At 43.4% G+C, this 17,481-nt stretch overlaps 2 protein-coding genes and 1 long non-coding RNA gene across 32 annotated transcripts in view; 1 reads left to right on the top strand and 2 right to left on the bottom strand.

Moving 5' to 3' along the window:
- Window positions 1-17,481, top strand: part of LOC132460630 (NACHT, LRR and PYD domains-containing protein 3-like) — a 521,671-nt gene that overhangs the window by 141,157 nt on the left and 363,033 nt on the right. The gene's annotated exons all lie outside the window — the stretch shown is intronic.
- LOC132460633 (NACHT, LRR and PYD domains-containing protein 12-like) overlaps window positions 1-17,481 on the bottom strand; it is a 272,380-nt gene that overhangs the window by 23,121 nt on the left and 231,778 nt on the right. Inside the window, exons 1-7 of one of the 30 annotated variants that reach the window (XM_060055410.1) lie at window positions 14,818-15,017; window positions 9,227-9,343; window positions 9,015-9,116; window positions 8,827-8,943; window positions 7,585-7,654; window positions 7,175-7,400; window positions 1,233-3,076 (exon numbers count right to left, since the gene is read on the bottom strand). The exons of 26 other annotated variants lie outside the window; for them this stretch is intronic. In XM_060055410.1, the coding sequence (XP_059911393.1) occupies window positions 1,233-3,076; window positions 7,175-7,400; window positions 7,585-7,654; window positions 8,827-8,943; window positions 9,015-9,116; window positions 9,227-9,309 (2,442 nt within the window). In that variant the 5' untranslated portion in view covers window positions 9,310-9,343; window positions 14,818-15,017. Of the gene's footprint in view, window positions 1-1,232; window positions 3,077-7,174; window positions 7,401-7,584; window positions 7,655-8,826; window positions 8,944-9,014; window positions 9,117-9,226; window positions 9,837-14,817; window positions 15,018-17,481 lie in introns of those variants that run through there. 3 more of the 30 variants (XM_060055411.1, XM_060055412.1, XM_060055414.1) reach the window with 3 other exon arrangements.
- LOC132460764 (uncharacterized) lies at window positions 12,884-14,820 on the bottom strand. Its single transcript, XR_009526417.1, has 2 exons — window positions 13,770-14,820; window positions 12,884-13,716 (listed from the first exon to the last, which is right to left on the bottom strand). It is a non-coding gene; the product is annotated as an uncharacterized LOC132460764 (long non-coding RNA).

Genomic DNA, 17,481 nt, shown 5'->3' with positions numbered 1-17,481 from the left:
ATGATGTGGCGAGCAGCGCGGGAACGACCAGATGGGAGCCCAAGTTATAAGAATATATATATATTGTGGCAGACGCCAGGGAGGAGTGAGGGGAGTGGTAGGCCTGGCAACCAGCTGGCTCCGCCCCCAGGCCATATAAGGAATTCCTCCAGATAACGAGGCAGGCCTGAAGGCCATTAAGCTAGAGTGCTTGCTGTTAAAGAGAGGAGCAGGCTACCACAAGCCAGAGTTAGGGCTAGCGCTAGCGAGCAGGCAGGATCTGTGTGATCGCCTCATCCCTTTGAACTGCTCTCTGTGTGTTGGGTCGTTCTATCTGTTCAACTTGGTGGCGTGGAAACCCCACACCCACAGGCCCGCTACTATATATATATATATATATATATATATATATATATATATATATATATATATATATATATATAAAGTGATCGGACTGACTTATAAGTAACAAAACTGAACTATGAATTCCTATTTTTCATTTGCATAAGTGATGATGACCGTTGCTGCTTGTTTTGTGATTTGATTGGTTGATTCGTATCATATTGTAGTGTGTAGTATTATTTTTTGAGTCAAAATGTATCAGGCCCTGCTATAAACCATCTAGCCTCCCGTAGCTCCCGCAATCATAATTCTTTGGCACCGCTACTGGTTCCACTTAATAAGTAAATGTTGAAATATCATCATTAGCTGGGCGATCTCTACAGAGAATAAAGTACTCTCCTTCTTTGTCTCTTCCCTCTCTCTCCTTTTTCCCGCTCACCCGTGACCTCTCACCCCTCGCCCACATGACCCTGAAGTCTCTGTACCAACCCATCCTATTGGTTAAATACAAAGCATCCATATAACCGACTACTGAACAAGGTTATAACGTTTTAAAATAGTGGGTTACCTTTTATTAATAATGAACGTATATTTATGCTTGTAACCGTATCTATAATTACTTATTTATACTTATAGCAACATATTCAAATGCAGTTATATTTAATTATTAATAAGCAGTTATTATTCATTCTTGGCTTTCCTTATTTTTAGTTTTTGAGTTTGACTTTTTAACCTGGTTACACAATATAACGTTTTGTATATTGAGATACATGTTATAAGTTAACATCGAAAGATGTTTCCTATGTTATCATAACTTTTACATTCTACTATTGTATATTATATATATATATATACTCTATATATATTGTTTATTGTGTTGCTTGTAATGTGATATATGTTTTTAGTTAACTTAGAGATGTTTTGGAGGCTTTGACCACTGGCAGCAGCCTCAGAAGACCCTCCTCTGAAGCAGAGTATTTCTTCAGGTCAAACACGTCCAGCTCCTCTTCTGATGACAGTAAGATGAAGACCAGAGCTGACCACTGAGCAGGAGACAAAGATTTTCTGGAGAGACTTCCGGATGTCAGGAACTGCTGGATCTCCTCCACTAGAGAACGGTCGTTCAGCTCATTCAGACAGTGGAACAGATTGATGCTTCTCTCTGGAGAGAGATCTCCACCATCTATCTTCTTCTTGATGTAAGACACGGTATCCTTGTTGGTCTGTGAGCTACTTCTTTTCTGTCTCAGCATACCTTGTTTAAACTGAGTGAACGTTTTTCTACTCCCTGTCTGTCCCAGCAGACCTCGTAGGACATTCTGATTGGCCTCCAGAGAGAGGCCCAGGAGGAAGCGGAGGAACAAGTCTAGGTGTCCGTTCTCACTCTGCAAGGCCTGGTCCACAGCACTCTGGTAGAAGAGGAGGAGTTTATCTTCACCCAAGGTTGGTTGTTTTTCTGAGAGCAGATTGATACCCTTGTGGACGAAGGACCGAAATACATAAAGGGCAGCCAGAAACTCCTGGATGCTCAAATGGACAAAGCAGAACAACTTCTCACCTGAGTACAGCCCACACTCCTCTTTAAAGATCTCGGTGAACACTCCTGAGTACACTGAGGCTTCGTTGAAATAATATTTACAGTCTGCCAGGTCGTCCTCGTAGAAGATCAGGTTGCCACTCTCCAGCTGGTTAAAAGCCAGTTTTCCCAGAGAATCAATGATGTGCCTGCTCTGTGAACTCCATTGTGAATCTGTTTCAGCTATCGAACGATACTTCCTGTCCCCCTCTATGGACAGAACCCTCAAGAAGTGGCTGTACATCTGAGTCACGGTCTTGGGCGTCTCTTCTTCTATCTGGGATGTTTTGAAGTAGTCCTCCAGAACTCTAGCAGTGATCCAACAGAAGACTGGGATGTGACACATGATGTGGAGGCTTCGTGATTTCTTGACATGGGAGATGATTGTGCTGGCCAGCATCTCGTCTTTGAATCTCTTCCTGAAGTAGTCCTCCTTCTGTGGGTCGTTGAACCCTCTCACCTCTGTCAACATGTCAATACACTCAGCAGGGATCTGATTGGCTGCCGCAGGGCGTGTGGTTATCCAGATGGTAGAAGAGGGTAGCAGGTCGCCCCTGATGAGGTTTGTCAGCAGCACGTCCACCGAGGTGGACTTTGTGACATCATTACAGATCGGGTTGTTCTGGAAGTCCAGAGGAAGTCGACACTCATCCAGACCATCCAAAATTAAGACTATTTGGAACCTGTCGTATCTGCAAATTCCTGCTTCTTTGGTCTCAATAAAGAAGTGATGAAGAAGTTCCACCAAGCTAAACTCTTTCCCTTTCAGTAAATTCAGCTCTCTGAAAGTGAGGAGAAATGTGAAGTTTATGTCGTGGTTGGTTTTGCCTTCAGCCCAGTCCAGAGTGAACTTTTTTGTTAAGATGGTTTTACCAATGCCGGCTACTCCCGTTGTCATTATTGTCCTGATTGGTTTATCTTCTCCAGGTAATGGTTTAAAGATGTCCTCACATCTGATTGGTGTTTCCTCCTCGGCTGGTTTCCTGGAAGCTGCTTCAATCAGCCTGACCTCATGTTCCTGGTTGACCTCTCCACTGCCTCTCTTTGTGATGAAGATCTCTGTGTAAAACTCATTCAGAGGTGTTGAATGTCCTGCTTTAGCGATTCCCTCAAACACACACCAGAACTTCTTCCTCAAACGAGACTTGATTTTATGTTGGCACTCGACAGCAGCATATCCTAAATGATAAAAAAAAAACAGAACACTTTATTTAATGGATGATGACGTCAGTGGAACCAGGTCAATGTTTCCTGTTTAATTATCAATTTGATGATATTTAGTGGCTTCATAACTTGTGGTCCGAGAAGCTGGCCACGACAAAGATTGCATGTTACAGTTTAAAAATGTTCAGGACTATAACGTTTTTCCACAGCTATATGCAGTGTTGGGGGTAACACTTTACAAAGTAACGTGTTACAGTAACGATATTACTGTTTTGGGTAACGAAGTAAAGTAACGCATTACATAAAATATATCGGTAACTACACTACTTTACTAGACTATAGTAACACGCTTTCCTGCGTCACCCAAGCCGTATTTGCCTGAATGTAAAGTTCTGATCTGTTGTGGTGCGTGCATGCGTGCTGCCTCTGTGTCTGCAGCGCTTGCTTGCCTCGGCACGTTGCCATAGCGATCGGTTTGAGTGACGTAGCTGCTTGTTCGAAGGAGTGTTCATGTGTTGGAGCGCAGATGCAGGTGACACAGAAAGACCGGCTGGTTGCAGGGTTCATTGTAGAAGACATGCTTCCACTGTCGACAATTGAATCGCCCAGAATTAGAAAAATACTAGATAAAGTACCCGGACTCGCAAGCCAACATCCGACAGGAAGACATTTTCCCGTTACCTGAACAAGTGTTATACCGACATGGAATCGAAGCTCAAAATAATTTTCGAGTCCTCCCTGGATCATGTGTCCACCACCGCAGACATTTGGTCCGCCAACAACAAAAGTTAGGCTACTTAGGAATGAATTAGGCACTGGATAGACAGCATTATTAAAACTTGAGAAGGCTGCTCTTGCCTGAAAGAGGGTGAGAAGAAGATACACTTACGATGTCATAGCTTGCGAAATAGATCTGGTTCATTCAGCCTTTGGACCCCATACAGTAACAGCATGTGTCAGCGCCGCTTAACTGCATTTCTGTTTTAATTGTATGGGATAAATTGACCTTTTTATATTTTTCATTGACCACTTAATTTTTGTTCTCATGTTTCCCAAAGCCTGTGTTATGAAACTTGTGTGTTGCTACTGATTGACCTCACCATAGCCTACTTCATCCTGTTGTTTGTGGATTTTACAGTGAGGCATTTCTTTGTGCAGACAGGGATATCGTTCTTTAATCTTTTCTATCAATCAATTTTTAATTAATTTTATTGTATGACAATGTTTATATGTGAAGCACTTTGAGTCTGCCTTGTGTATGAAAAGTGCTACATAAATAAAGTTGCCTTGCCTTGCCTTTCATATGGTTTCATATGCCATTTTTTATAGATTTATACAATAAACACTAAGTGATGATAGGGCTATGATGTTTGTCCATGTATCCACAGTCAATTAAGTAACGGGAAAATAAAGTAATAAGTAGTGAAGTTACTTTTCAAATGCAGCAACTAGTAAAGTAATCTCATTACAATTTACAGAAGTAACTAGTCATAAGTAACAAATTACTTTTTTTTGAGTAACTACCCCAAAACTGGCTATATGATTGGGCTAATGATAGTAATAATGATAGTGAATCAGTTTAAAGTGAGATGCTGATATAACAAGATAGTGTTGCATCTCATCCACTAAGCTATTCTCCTGTTGATCTGCAGTTTGTTTAATATTATTAATAATAATAATAACAATAATAACAACACATTTTATTTCAAGGCACCTTTCATGACACCCACATTCGCCTTATATTTCATAAAACAATCTAGAGTCAAAAACAGCAATAGCTGCATCGCCAAAAGCATGATCAAAACAAGACACCAGGTTGGAGACCCAGGTAGGAGGAGGTAAGAACAGTGAGGGGACCCAGGTAGGAGGGGGTAAGAAGTACAGTGAGGAGACCCAGGTAGGAGAGGGTAAGAACAGTGAGGAGACCCAGGTAGGAGGGGGTAAGAACAGTGAGGAGACCCAGGTAGGAGGGGGTAAGAACAGTGAGGGGACCCAGGTAGGAGGGGTTAAGAACAGTAGTGAGGAGACCCAGGTAGGAGGGGGTAAGAACAGTGAGGGGACCCAGGTAGGAGGGGGTAAGAACTAGGGCTGTAACGATACGCGTATCAAACCGAAAATCGCGATACTCAAAGCCACAAACCTGTCTCGCGGTGTGAGAAGGCAGAAGCGCGATATGCCCTTTCTAACTCTTCGGTCAAATTGTCCGATTGAAATTTGCTAATAATTTGTCTAAATAATAGTCTGCTGACAGCGCCCCCTCCTATCGATGCCGTAAATATGTGACGAGATGCCCTCTCTGTGATCACAGCTCTCCGTGGCTACGGAGGATTGCATTTCTCCACAGCCGTCGAAGTCCTCATATGCGATATGAACGACATTTATCCAGAGTGGGCCAAGCGCGAAAAAAATTGCCTGTGTGATCCTGTCTCTATTGTTTTGTGTGATTTGACTGGCAGTTTGTCTGCTTATAGGTCGGAATGAAGCGGCCACTGATTATTGACAGGATGGGTACTTTATTTTACCGGACTCGTTCGCTTCTTCACTAGACTAGACACACGCGCTACCGCTCGCTCTCCTCGCTCGTCCACTCACTCGCTGACGTCACTCACACACGCATACGCACACTGCCATTCTCCCGCACACACATATGCTACTCGTAACACTATATGCCTCGTTATTGCGACGTTCATGTTTTTCCTCATCTATTGAAAGTTAGGCTATTAAACATGTTGCTTTCTATACGGCCTGATTATGTCATTATTTAAGCTACATAGCCTAATAAGAAGCGCTAATAAGGATATTTGAATAAACCAACCAAACTGTTAAAGGGGCCCTATTATGCCTACCAGCAAAAAGCATCCTCCAACTGCAATCTTTGGTTATTTCTTTATTAATTTAGCTATACTTTAATAGTATTCTTTCGGTTCAAATCTGTTCAGTGTTCCAAATTATTGTTACAGCCCTAACAAGAACAGTAGTGAGGAGACCCAGGTAGGAGGGGGTAAGAACAGTGAGGAGACCCAGGTAGGAGGAGGTAAGAACACTGAGGGGACCCAGGTAGGAGGGGGTAAGAACAGTGAGGAGACCCAGGTAGGAGGGGGTAAGAACAGTGAGGAGACCCAGGTAGGAGGAGGTAAGAAAAGTGAGGGGACCCAGGTAGGAGGGGGTAAGAACAGTGAGGAGACCCAGGTAGGAGGGGGTAAGAACAGTGAGGAGACCCAGGTAGGAGGGGTAAAGAACAGCAGTGAGGAGACCCAGGTAGGAGGGGGTAAGAACAGTGAGGAGACCCAGGTAGGAGGGGGTAAGAACAGTGAGGAGACCCAGGAAGGAGGGGGTAAGAACAGTAGTGAGGAGACCCAGGTAGGAGGGGTTAAGAACAGTGAGGAGACCCAGGTAGGAGGGGGTAAGAACAGTGAGGAGACCCAGGTAGGAGGGGGTAAGAACAGTAGTGAGGAGACCCAGGTAGGAGGGGGTAAGAACAGTGAGGAGACCCAGGTAGGAGGGGTTAAGAACAGTGAGGAGACCCAGGTAGGAGGGGGTAAGAACAGTGAGGAGACCCAGGTAGGAGGGGGTAAGAACAGTGAGGAGACCCAGGTAGGAGGGGGTAAGAACAGTGAGGAGACCCAGGTAGGAGGGGGTAAGAACAGTGAGGAGACCCAGGTAGGAGGGGGTAAGAACAGCAGCACAATGGTGAAACGAGTAGGGGGTTCGTCAGGGAGTCTCCAATGCCTGGGAGCAGTGCAGCTCAGATCCCTAGCACCCATGGTGCCGAGAGCCCTCGCACCCACTTTGCCGAGAGCCCTAGCACCCATGGTGCCGAGAGCCCTAGCACCCATGGTGCCGAGAGCCCTAGCACCCATGGTGCCGAGAGCCCTAGCACCCATGGTGCCGAGAGTCCTAGCACCCACGGTGCTACGAGCCCTAGCACCCACGGTGCTACGAGCACTAGCTCCCACGGTGCTACGAGCACTAGCACCCACGGTGCCGAGAGCCCTAGCACCCACGGTGCTAGTCTCACATTTTGTAATTAAATTTGAACAGAATAAATTATAATCTCCTACTGCTATTCAAAACGTGTATTACTTCTCTATTTTCAAGATGAGAGTTTCTTACCGCTCAACAGTTTGTCGGCCAGTCCCTTCTTGTTCATCTCCATCAGGGAGAGTATTGTGATGTGCACCACTCCCTCTATGGCGCGCCTCCTCTGCTCCTCCTTCTTACCATCCACCTCCTCCCCCTCCCTCTGACCCTCTGAGCATTGTGGGTAATCTGAGAAGAGATCCCTCCAGAGCTTCTTCAGCTCCTTGTCTAGAAAAGTGTGTGCGTTCTCCTCAGCCCTCTGGAACAGAACAAACATCAAGGAGAACTTTACTCTGAACTCACTGAGGGCATCAGAAGCATCTGTCCTGGATTCACGTCTGCTGGTCTGAAGAGGGAAGCCTGGAGACTATGAGCACCACAAGAGATGCTTTCTGATGTTCATGGAGAGCTGAAGTCAGACGTCTTGGTTGACATTTACACACCTTGATCAGCTCTGTTTGATGCTGCTGTACAGACTGAGCACTGGTAACCATTAACCACTCCTGGTGTTGTCTGTAGAGAACACACGCACACACACACGCACACACACACACACACACACACACACACACACACACACACACACACACACACACACACGTGATTTGACATTAGTACTGTTAGGACGGACTGTTCTCCTCCAGCTCATCATCGCTCTCTACAGCAGGCGCTCTTTGAAGGGTTTCTTATCGGGACCAAGAGGCCTTGCGACGTGGAGGGAGGCTGTGGTACCCATAGACATAGCAAAGAATAGTCGCCTCATCGACCGCTACTACTGGCGCTGCCAAGCCTTTGGGCCGCCTTCTTGGAGCGGTCGACCGCTCCACTCAGTGTAATCTGTTTGGCAGGCGCAATGAACTGAAAACCAAACAGATTTTCACGCTTTTTCTTTTTGCTGCTGAGCGTCTGACACATGGGTGTGTTCCACTGGAGCTGGGCCGATGCGTGATGTTGTACGTCTCAAGACGGTTTTACACTGCCAAATATGCCCATCTTATGCATGCCTTTTTCCTGGCATGGTCCGCATGTTTACACTGCCCGAGGTCAAATGCCTACTTGAGCTCGCACCCCAATTTACCCTACCGGACCCTACAAAATAAAGAATATGTTGGTATTTTTGCACATCTGAACAGTATATCGCGTTTGTAGCCTTGACTCAGACGTGAACTCATTCTTGCATGCGGGTGTCTTCATTAAAAAAAACATGAAGACACCCGCAGGAGTATCCAAATTAATCTAAAGTGGCCAAGACTCCGTGCGTAGCCCCTCCTTCTCCAGTGAACCAATATTATTAAATCCCCTCGGTTTCACACAGGCAAGATTGTGAAATTGCTTGGCGTGCCAAGCCGTGACCGGAACACCTTGGCAGTGTAAAATGGCCTTCAGAGTGTGTTCTTCTGTTACTACCATAGCCATGTTGTAGATCAACACACAGGCTTTGGTCCTGCGTTACTGAACTGATCACTTTCACACTCCTCCTTTTTGACTTTCACACTCCTCGTTTAAATGTCGAGGTTCATGTCTAACTTTCGCCTTCCCAACGTGAACAACCTCTTTTTAGCTGTCGAAACGCTTTGCGCCAGCAGAGGCAGACGTTGGCCCACTGATTAATGGTCCAGGGGCCGAATAAAGATGATCCGCGGGCCACCAGTTGAACAGCCCTGATGTAGTGGTTGAATCCTCACCTTTCCTTAGAAGGTTGGTGATTTCCATCTTTAAAGTTATGACGTTGTTCCATAGACCAGTAACTCTTCGTGGAGACACAGCTGGGTCCAGGGGAGTCTGCTCTCTCCCGCTGGACTCTTCAAGAGAAACAAGGGTTTATGGATGCAGGATAGACACTGTATTTATATTATATCTGATAAAGTCTTACCCTTGTTCATGAATTTGCTCCTTTTTTCTAAACAGGTTACGTATTCTCTTCATGGAGACACGGCTGGGTCCAGGGGATTCTGCTCTCTCCTGCTGCTCTGGCCTTCAACACAACACACACAGCTGTTACTCAGACTAATGATGGAGTCATGATGCATCACTACTGAGCTCTGAGATGGACAACAGTCACAGACAGAGAGATCCTCTTCTTACCTCTTAGCTTTGCTCCGGCGGCCATGTTCCCCAGACAGAGTGGTCTTAGAGGTAGGAACCCCCTCCTCTCTCTCCTCATCCATAGTAGACTGGGGAAAATACGTTCCGTCCCATACGCTATAAAGTTATGAAAGTATAAATGTAAGGGAAGAAAAGGAGGTTAAAGTGTTAAACAAGATGTTAAGGGGAACGGTTTTGAAGGAGCAGAAAGAAGGGCTGCAGGCCGTTGAGATGAGGAAATCAACTTTAACACAAGGAAGTTACAGAACTGAACCGACTTGACTCACTCACACAAACACACACACACACACACACACACACACACACACACACACACACACACACACACAAACAGACAAGGATCAAACTGAGCCAACTGTAAAGTAGGCCATATATATATATATATACATATATATATATATATATATATATATATATACTGTATATATAATATATATAGGCCCATATCGGGGAGAGTGGGGTAAGATGAACCAGTGGGTAAGTTGACCCACCCCCTGTGTTTAGACCACTGTACACATTTGTTGGACCATCAATTCAGGAAGCAGCCATCCTTTATATCTGGCTTTGATCAGAGAGCACGTGGTCAAAGTACGTTTTTAACCTGTCAGGTATAATGACTGCTACGTCAAAGCAAATTCATCCACCTGTCAAAAATATCCAAAATATCACCCTCAATGTTCAATTTACAACAGGACAGTAAAGCAGTCAAACATTGTTGCAATTTATAATGTAATAAGGACTCTTACTGTAATAACGGCTCATAACGGCTGATAATGTAATAATTTCAATGTATTAAAAGTTCATAATGTAATAATCGGCTCATAATGTAATAAAATCACGGACGCATAACGTAATAAGGGCTTTGCGCATAATGTAATGCTGTAATAACTTATTACATTAAGAACCTTATTGATACCGCTCATAATGTTATAACAGTTCATAATGTAATAATAGCACATATAGTGAGAAAGGTGTTACATTATGATAATTTAACCTCTCAAACAAAGCTGCAAGTAAAAGCAAAAGGCATGTGCTTCAGTGCATTAGTAAACTAAATTTGTGAAACCAAGTATTATTTAATAGTAATTGCACTCTCACATTGTATTGATGTGAACTAACAGTTGAGCCACTAGTTGGGATTCTGAGAACACCGTGCTCACTTCTACTGTGACTTTTGCAGGTAAGCAGCCCTATTTGTGACCTTTAAAGTTCAATTAATATCTTTTTTAAAAACCAAGCCATACACCTTATCTGTTTAAATGATGTGTATTAAGATGTTTGTAGGATAATGTAGGCTGACCAAACGTCCTCTTTTCCCCGGACATGTCCACTTTTTACGTCCCGTCCGGGGCGTCCGGTTTTTTTTTATTAATTGATGATAATGTCCGGTTTTCGGACATTATCTCGTCGCATATTTGTTTTTGCCTCGTCGCATATTTGTGTTTCTGGGTCTTTCACATAACCTACTAGTTATTACCATTGTATATGTCTATGGTTATTACGGCCTTCCAAGTTCTGGAAATGGTATCTCCCTTACGTTCCACCTTCTTGCGCGAGCTGACTGTAGAGAGAGTCTGTCATTGGGCGACCGATCTCAGGGTTGCCAGAGCCACGATAATTATCCTCCAAATACGACCATTTTGAGCCTTTGGTACGTTACTTTGCCATTTCCAATCTGGCAACATTGAGCACCTTGCCGCTTCCACTCTGTTTACAACAGCACATTACATCTGCAGCCATGCCTAAACGTAAATGTAAGTTCACGGACGAACTAAAGAAAAAATACCCATGTTTTCGCCTTGGCCGTGATGCTTCTGCCGAGGCGAAGCACCCCCCCCCCCCCCCCCCCCCCCCCCCCGCGACGAAGTGTCCTCTTTTTCACAAACTCAAATCTGGTCACCCTAGGATAATGTGTATGTTTAAGCTAGCAGCTATTTTTTTGAGTTTCAGCAAGCAGCTATTTCTTGTGTTTTAGCTGGCAGCTATTTCTTGAGTTTTAGCTAGCACTCAGCTATTTCTTGTGTTTTGGCTAGCAGCTATTTCTTGTGTATTAAGATGTTTGTTAGAATAGCGTTGTATATTATAGCTGGGGCGGTAAAGCTCAGTCCGTAGGGACTTGTCTAGGGGACTTAAAGGTCGCCGATTCAAGTCCCACTTGGACCATAAAAGTATGATGTGGACTGGCAGTTGAGAAGACATTTTGTTATCAAATTAGGGGTACACAACATCCTAAAATGTATGTACATAAATGATTAGTTAAAAATAAATATTTACATTAATCTAGTGATGCTGAATATAAAGAGTTTCTGCATACCCCACCTCAATATCTACTGATTCAGTGAATTTTGTTTTATTCACAGAAAAGGAACAATGAAACTGGGCATGACAATCTTGGTCCTAATCACACTGGCCCTTTTGGTTACTGACATTCAGGGCCATGGAAGTCGAGAAATGGATGATGAGACATATGATGTCATTGTTAAAACACTGAGAGGAGAATTTTGAATTCCTGTTAAAGAAAGGACAAGGGTCCAACACGCTGCCCTTGTTCGTCTCTGGAGGAATATTTCATGCGTTGCATGAAACGTATGACTAAATCAAGGGGAAATCCACCACCATCAGTTTACAACTTACAGGACAAAGTGTTGGTGAGGGTCAGCACAGGTCCCAGATTTTCAAAACGATACGCTGTGATACCAGGTATAGTTGTCAAAAGAAATGCAGATCTGTCAAAATACAAAGTCAAGTTCCGAATGATAGGCAACCCAGGACATCAACATATCAAATGGTTTGCAGTATGTGATGTGACAAGTATCACAAGGGAGCGGGAGAAGCAGCGTTCTGAGCACAAGGCCAGAAAACGTCAACACATACAGTTGTTACAGCCCATCACCCATGGAATGAGGTTAAAATCCTTTGGATCACTAGGTTTCAGGACTCGTTTGGACCCTAATTCAGATGGCAGCTTCCAGTTTGTTGCCATAGTTGACCAACTTGCCTCACTTGGAATTTTTCGGTCTGCGACATCTTTAAGGCAAGAAATTGTATCAGACCAAATGCTTCACCCACATGCCATGAATGGAATACATCTTTCTAATTTTGTGGAAGGGCAATGGCATGACTGTGCAAAGCATGCAGCACAGTGGTACATATGGTGATCATTTGACTCTACAAAGAACATCAACCATATTCAATGTACAGCTTATGAATGTGTCAACGCTTGGAGTTGATGCAACAGCAATACTATCCCCACATGGTCACTACGATGAAAGTCTGCCATTGCTGATTCTAGGCCATTTTGCTGAAGGTTGTGGGGACCATTCTGTTAGTCTTGATGGACCAGTAAGACCATTCATTCAAAGAATTCAGAGAAGCAGAGGGGGCTTCTTTATAATACTGGCTCTGATGCTGTCCCTGACTCTGACCATCACTCTGACCCCAACAATTACCCTCCTGGAAATTCCAATGATGTACTACATGGTGACTCATGTGATGTTCCTTATGGTGATCCCAATGATGTCCTACATGGTGACTCATGTGATGATCCTTATGGTGATCCCAGTGATGTCCTACATGGTGACTCATGTGATGTTCCTTATGGTGATCCCAATGATGTCCTACATGGTGACTCATGTGATGTTCCTTATGGTGATTCCAATGATGTCCTACATGGTGACTCATGTGATGTTCCTTATGGTGATCCCAATGATGTCCTACATGGTGACTCATGTGATGTTCCTTATGGTGATCCCAATGATGTCCTACATGGTGACCTCCACACTGTCCGTTACACTGACCCTGATACTGTTCCTTCTGCATGTCCTACAGTGCCAAAACATATCTTCCTTGCTGACCCTGACTTCATTGCTAGCCCTAATTTGCCTTTGATTGTACTGTCAACCATTATCCAGTATTGCCTGTTGATGGATATGACAATGCTGGGCACCTTCAACAGAGTTTCCAACTTGTTCAGAGAGCTAACCCTGCCATTCCTACCAAAAAAAATTATACGTGATTCTTTGGTGGAATGTTTAAATATTGTGATGGATGAAGACTGCAGCATTAGTATTTGTAGGTTATATAAAGCAGCTGGACGTAATAGTGGCCTTGCATCCAACATCAGGCAGCTCTTCAGCCAAAATGCCAGGTGGATTACAGCATGGATCGTGATTCGACATATATATCCTTTGGATGGTTCCAAATTAAAGACATTCATTGGAAGAAATAAAGTGATTTGAGTGATCACTGGCACAGTCACTGACCACTGACAAATGGAGCCCCCTTGACTTTATTTTATGACTATAATTTGCTGTAATTTATGATCATGTTTATAGGCATATTGTTTAGTTACATTTATTTGGACTTATATTTTTACTTTTGTGTTCTGACAGGCTGTGTTTACATTTAAAGAGCCTTTGATCTGTTTCATGTTTTCTATGACATCCCTATGTCTGTTCTAGACTCACATACTATATATAGCTGGTATATATTGTGAGACTAATTTGATGTTCAGATCTCCAACGTTTTTGATGACTTTTTTGTTATTGTTCAAAAGTTCCAAAATAAAATAAGTTTTAATTGACATGTTATGCAGCTTGTATCATGTATTTCAAGTAGTAGGAAAATAATGTTTATTAAATTGCCTTTATTAAATTGGCATTAAAGACCATAAAAAAAAACTGCTACGTTTTTATTGGAAGGTCTTCGTAAGGTTGTATGGAAGGAAAGAGTGTTCACTTACTTTTTTGAAAAGTAACATTTTAAATGTGTTTTCATTGCAGTAGTTATGTTATTGTAGCAAAGAACATTAAAATACATGAACTACAGTCCCCCTCCTTCTTCCCTAATCCAACCTCTTCTCCTGACAGCTTTTGAGTTGGTTACTGTAGCGCAACATATGTACAAATCATAGTCAAACTCAATAACAAACCCCTGCCCAAAAGTGCATTAGTTGTCAGTGTTTACAGTTGTTGCCTTTATACCATGGATTTTACCTATGGAGGATGATGCGTTAAAGAATAAGGCTTCTCTTCCTTTTTATGAGGCCTGCCACTTATTGGGAGCGAGGTTCAGTATATGGCATCTAAGTTGGCTAATGCTCCAGCATGTTTGCAGAAATGTGTGATCTTGCTGAGAGACAGACACAGGTTTAAGCATTTCCTTCCACTCCTGCAGGGATGGCAGAAGTAAGCATTATGATAATGCAACACTTTTCTCACTATATGTACTATTATCACATTATGAACTGTTATAACATTATGAGCGGTATCAATAAGGTTCTTAATGTAATAAGTTATTACAGTATTACATTATGCGCAAAGCCCTTATAACGTTATGCGTCCGTGATTTTATTACATTATGAGCCGATTATAACATTATGAACTTTTAATACATTGAAATGATTACATTATGAGCCGTTAATACATTATGAGTCTTTATTACATTATAAGTTGCAACAAACATTAAGATGTATTCTCTATAAAACAGATATAAACGGTAGTAAACTGGTTGATCATTATTATATACCAGTTACCTAAAGACAATATAAACGGTAGTAAGCTGTCTCTTACCTTTTCTTACCTTATCTCTCCAGGATTAAAATGCGTCCATACGATAAAAAAAGTTGTAAAAGTATAAATGCAAGAAGAAACTAAGGTTAAAGTGTTTATATAACGAGTAAATCAGGGGAAAGGTTTTAAAGTGGAGGAAGAAGGGCTGATCGATGCGACCGACCCTTCAGAGGGGGAAGTTCCAGGAGCCGCCCCTCTCAGCGCGTGTCACGTGTTTTAGGGGAAAACGAAGATATCGTAACACACACATACACACACACACACACACACACACACACACACACACACACACACACACACACACACACACACACACACACACACACACACACACACACACACACTAGGATCACTGAGCCAACTGGAAAGTCTGCCTTAAAGAATATGTGTAATAAATAGGCCTATATATAATATAATAATACCATGTAACAATAGCCTGTGTAGACTATCAGTATGTTACTGCATGTCACCACAGACCAACATGTCTGTTCCCTGAGTACGAGTGGCGCCCCTCAGGACGCAGACTCCAGGCTGTCGGACACAGAGGAGGAAGGCAGTCTTCACCCCCAGGGCTGTCCAGCTCCTTAATGCTGGTCACTGACTCATCAACCTGCTGTACTTTAGAATGGAAGCACTTCATGAAGCACTTTTTACTCATGTGTTGAATGTTGTTGTTACGATGGTGTGTTGCTTGATTGTGTAGTGTTTGTGGGCTGCTTGAGTTTGTTGATTGTGTCTCTTTTTTAGCTACTGTTATGTGCCTCCCCTTTAAATTGCTCCTCAGGGAAGAATAAAGTGATTTGAATTTAATTGAATTAGTGATGTCATTCGATATGCTTATTGCATGTTGTTACATGGAGCTCATCACACTAACAATAAGCTGTTATAACTTTAGATCAGTCAGCTGTTATCCTGCTCTAAACCATCACACTATAACAATAAGCTGTTATAACTTTATGTCAGTCAGCTGTTATCCTGCTCTAAACCATCACACCATAACAATAAGCTGTTATAACTTTATGTCAGTCAGCTGTTATCCTGCTCTAAACCATCACACTAACAATAAGCTGTTCTAACTTTATATCAGTCAGCTGTTATCCTGCTCTAAACCATCACACTAACAATAAGCTGTTCTAACTTTATAACCTGTACGTGTCCAGGGTCAGGCCAGGGGGTGGGTGGGAAACCCAGTGCTGCCACTTGGCCCTGGTTGGTCCTCATGGATGAGGTATTGGGACAGAGGCATTCCACCAACCCCCCTGTCCTAATTGCCTCCATCCCTGAGGACACACCAGGGCCAAGTACAGCAATGGTGGATCAGGAGGAGGAGGAAGAGGAAGAGGAGGAAGAGGAAGGGGAGGAGGAGGAAGAGGAAGAGGAGGTAGAGGAGGAAGAGGAGGAAGAGGAGGAGGAGGCGGAGGAGAAGCAGGAGGAAGAGGAAGAGGAGGAGGAAGAGGAGGAGGAGGAGGCAGAGGAGGAGCAGGAGGAAGAGGAGGAGGAGGAAGAGGAGGCGGAAGAGGAGGAGGAGCAGGAGCAGGAGCAGGAGGAGGAGGAGGAGGAGGAGGAGGAGGAGGACAGACAGCGAGGGCCCAGGTCCAGACAGAGAAAGAGGGACAGAGGATGAGCTACTGGACGTCCTTAAAGAGGACATGAGGTTGCAGAGGGAGGCAGAGGAAAGGAGAGCCCAGGAGAGCAGGGAGAGAATGGAGGCTGTTCTCTATTTTAGAAAGATTAGTGGATAAATACGTTTTTATAAATGAACAATTTATAAAAAAAGTTATGTTATATTTAAACATATTACACATAACATGTTTATTTCTTAAACCCTAACACTAATTGTAACTTTCATGTTTCATGGAACTATTTACAACAATTGACCACAATAATTATACAACTAAGTACAACAGAAAACATAATAATTCAGACACCACCCAAATATAAACTAGGAGACACCACCCAAACATACAGTCACCAGGAGACACCACCCAAACATACAGTCACTAGGGGACACCACCCAAACATACAGTCACTAGGAGACACCACCCAAACATACAGTCACTAGGGGACACCACCCAAACATACAGTCACTAGGGGACACCACCCAAACATACTTCAGAGGCCATTCTGAGAAAACATTAGTTTTTTCAAGTAATCACTTTCTTTTTTATATTCTTTGGACTCCCTTTATAATGGTTTTTATCAGACTCGTTTACAAAGTGTTGTTCTTTGTCTCCATAAAGAGAGAAGTGCCTCCAAGTGACTTTGGTTTGGGTTTAACGCTTAACTTTTGCTTCCTGAACGAGACTTCCTGTTCTCCCCCAGAAGCTAGCACAGTGGTTCTGCTTTCCTAGACCTCTGCATGATTCACACACACACACACACACACACACACACACACACACACACACACACACACACACACACACACACACACACACACACACACACACACACACACACACACACACCAACACCCACAGTGTTGCTGTTGAGTAATGCCAGCACTGCGGTGTACTTCCATTTAAACTTTGCACAATATACAAACCCCCCCAAGGCTTTTTGTTGTGGTGTGTCGTAACCCGAATGAGCCGGTCATGCTTCCAATCAAAGTGCTCCCACCGCCGCCGCCATTAAGCCGCGCTACGACTTCCGGCACTACTCAGA

Source organism: Gadus macrocephalus, chromosome 7, assembly GCF_031168955.1.
Source record: "Gadus macrocephalus chromosome 7, ASM3116895v1".
Lineage (NCBI taxonomy): Eukaryota > Metazoa > Chordata > Actinopteri > Gadiformes > Gadidae > Gadus > Gadus macrocephalus.
The sequence above is the reverse complement of the archived record's forward strand: the minus strand, read 5'-3'. Positions and strand labels throughout refer to the sequence as shown.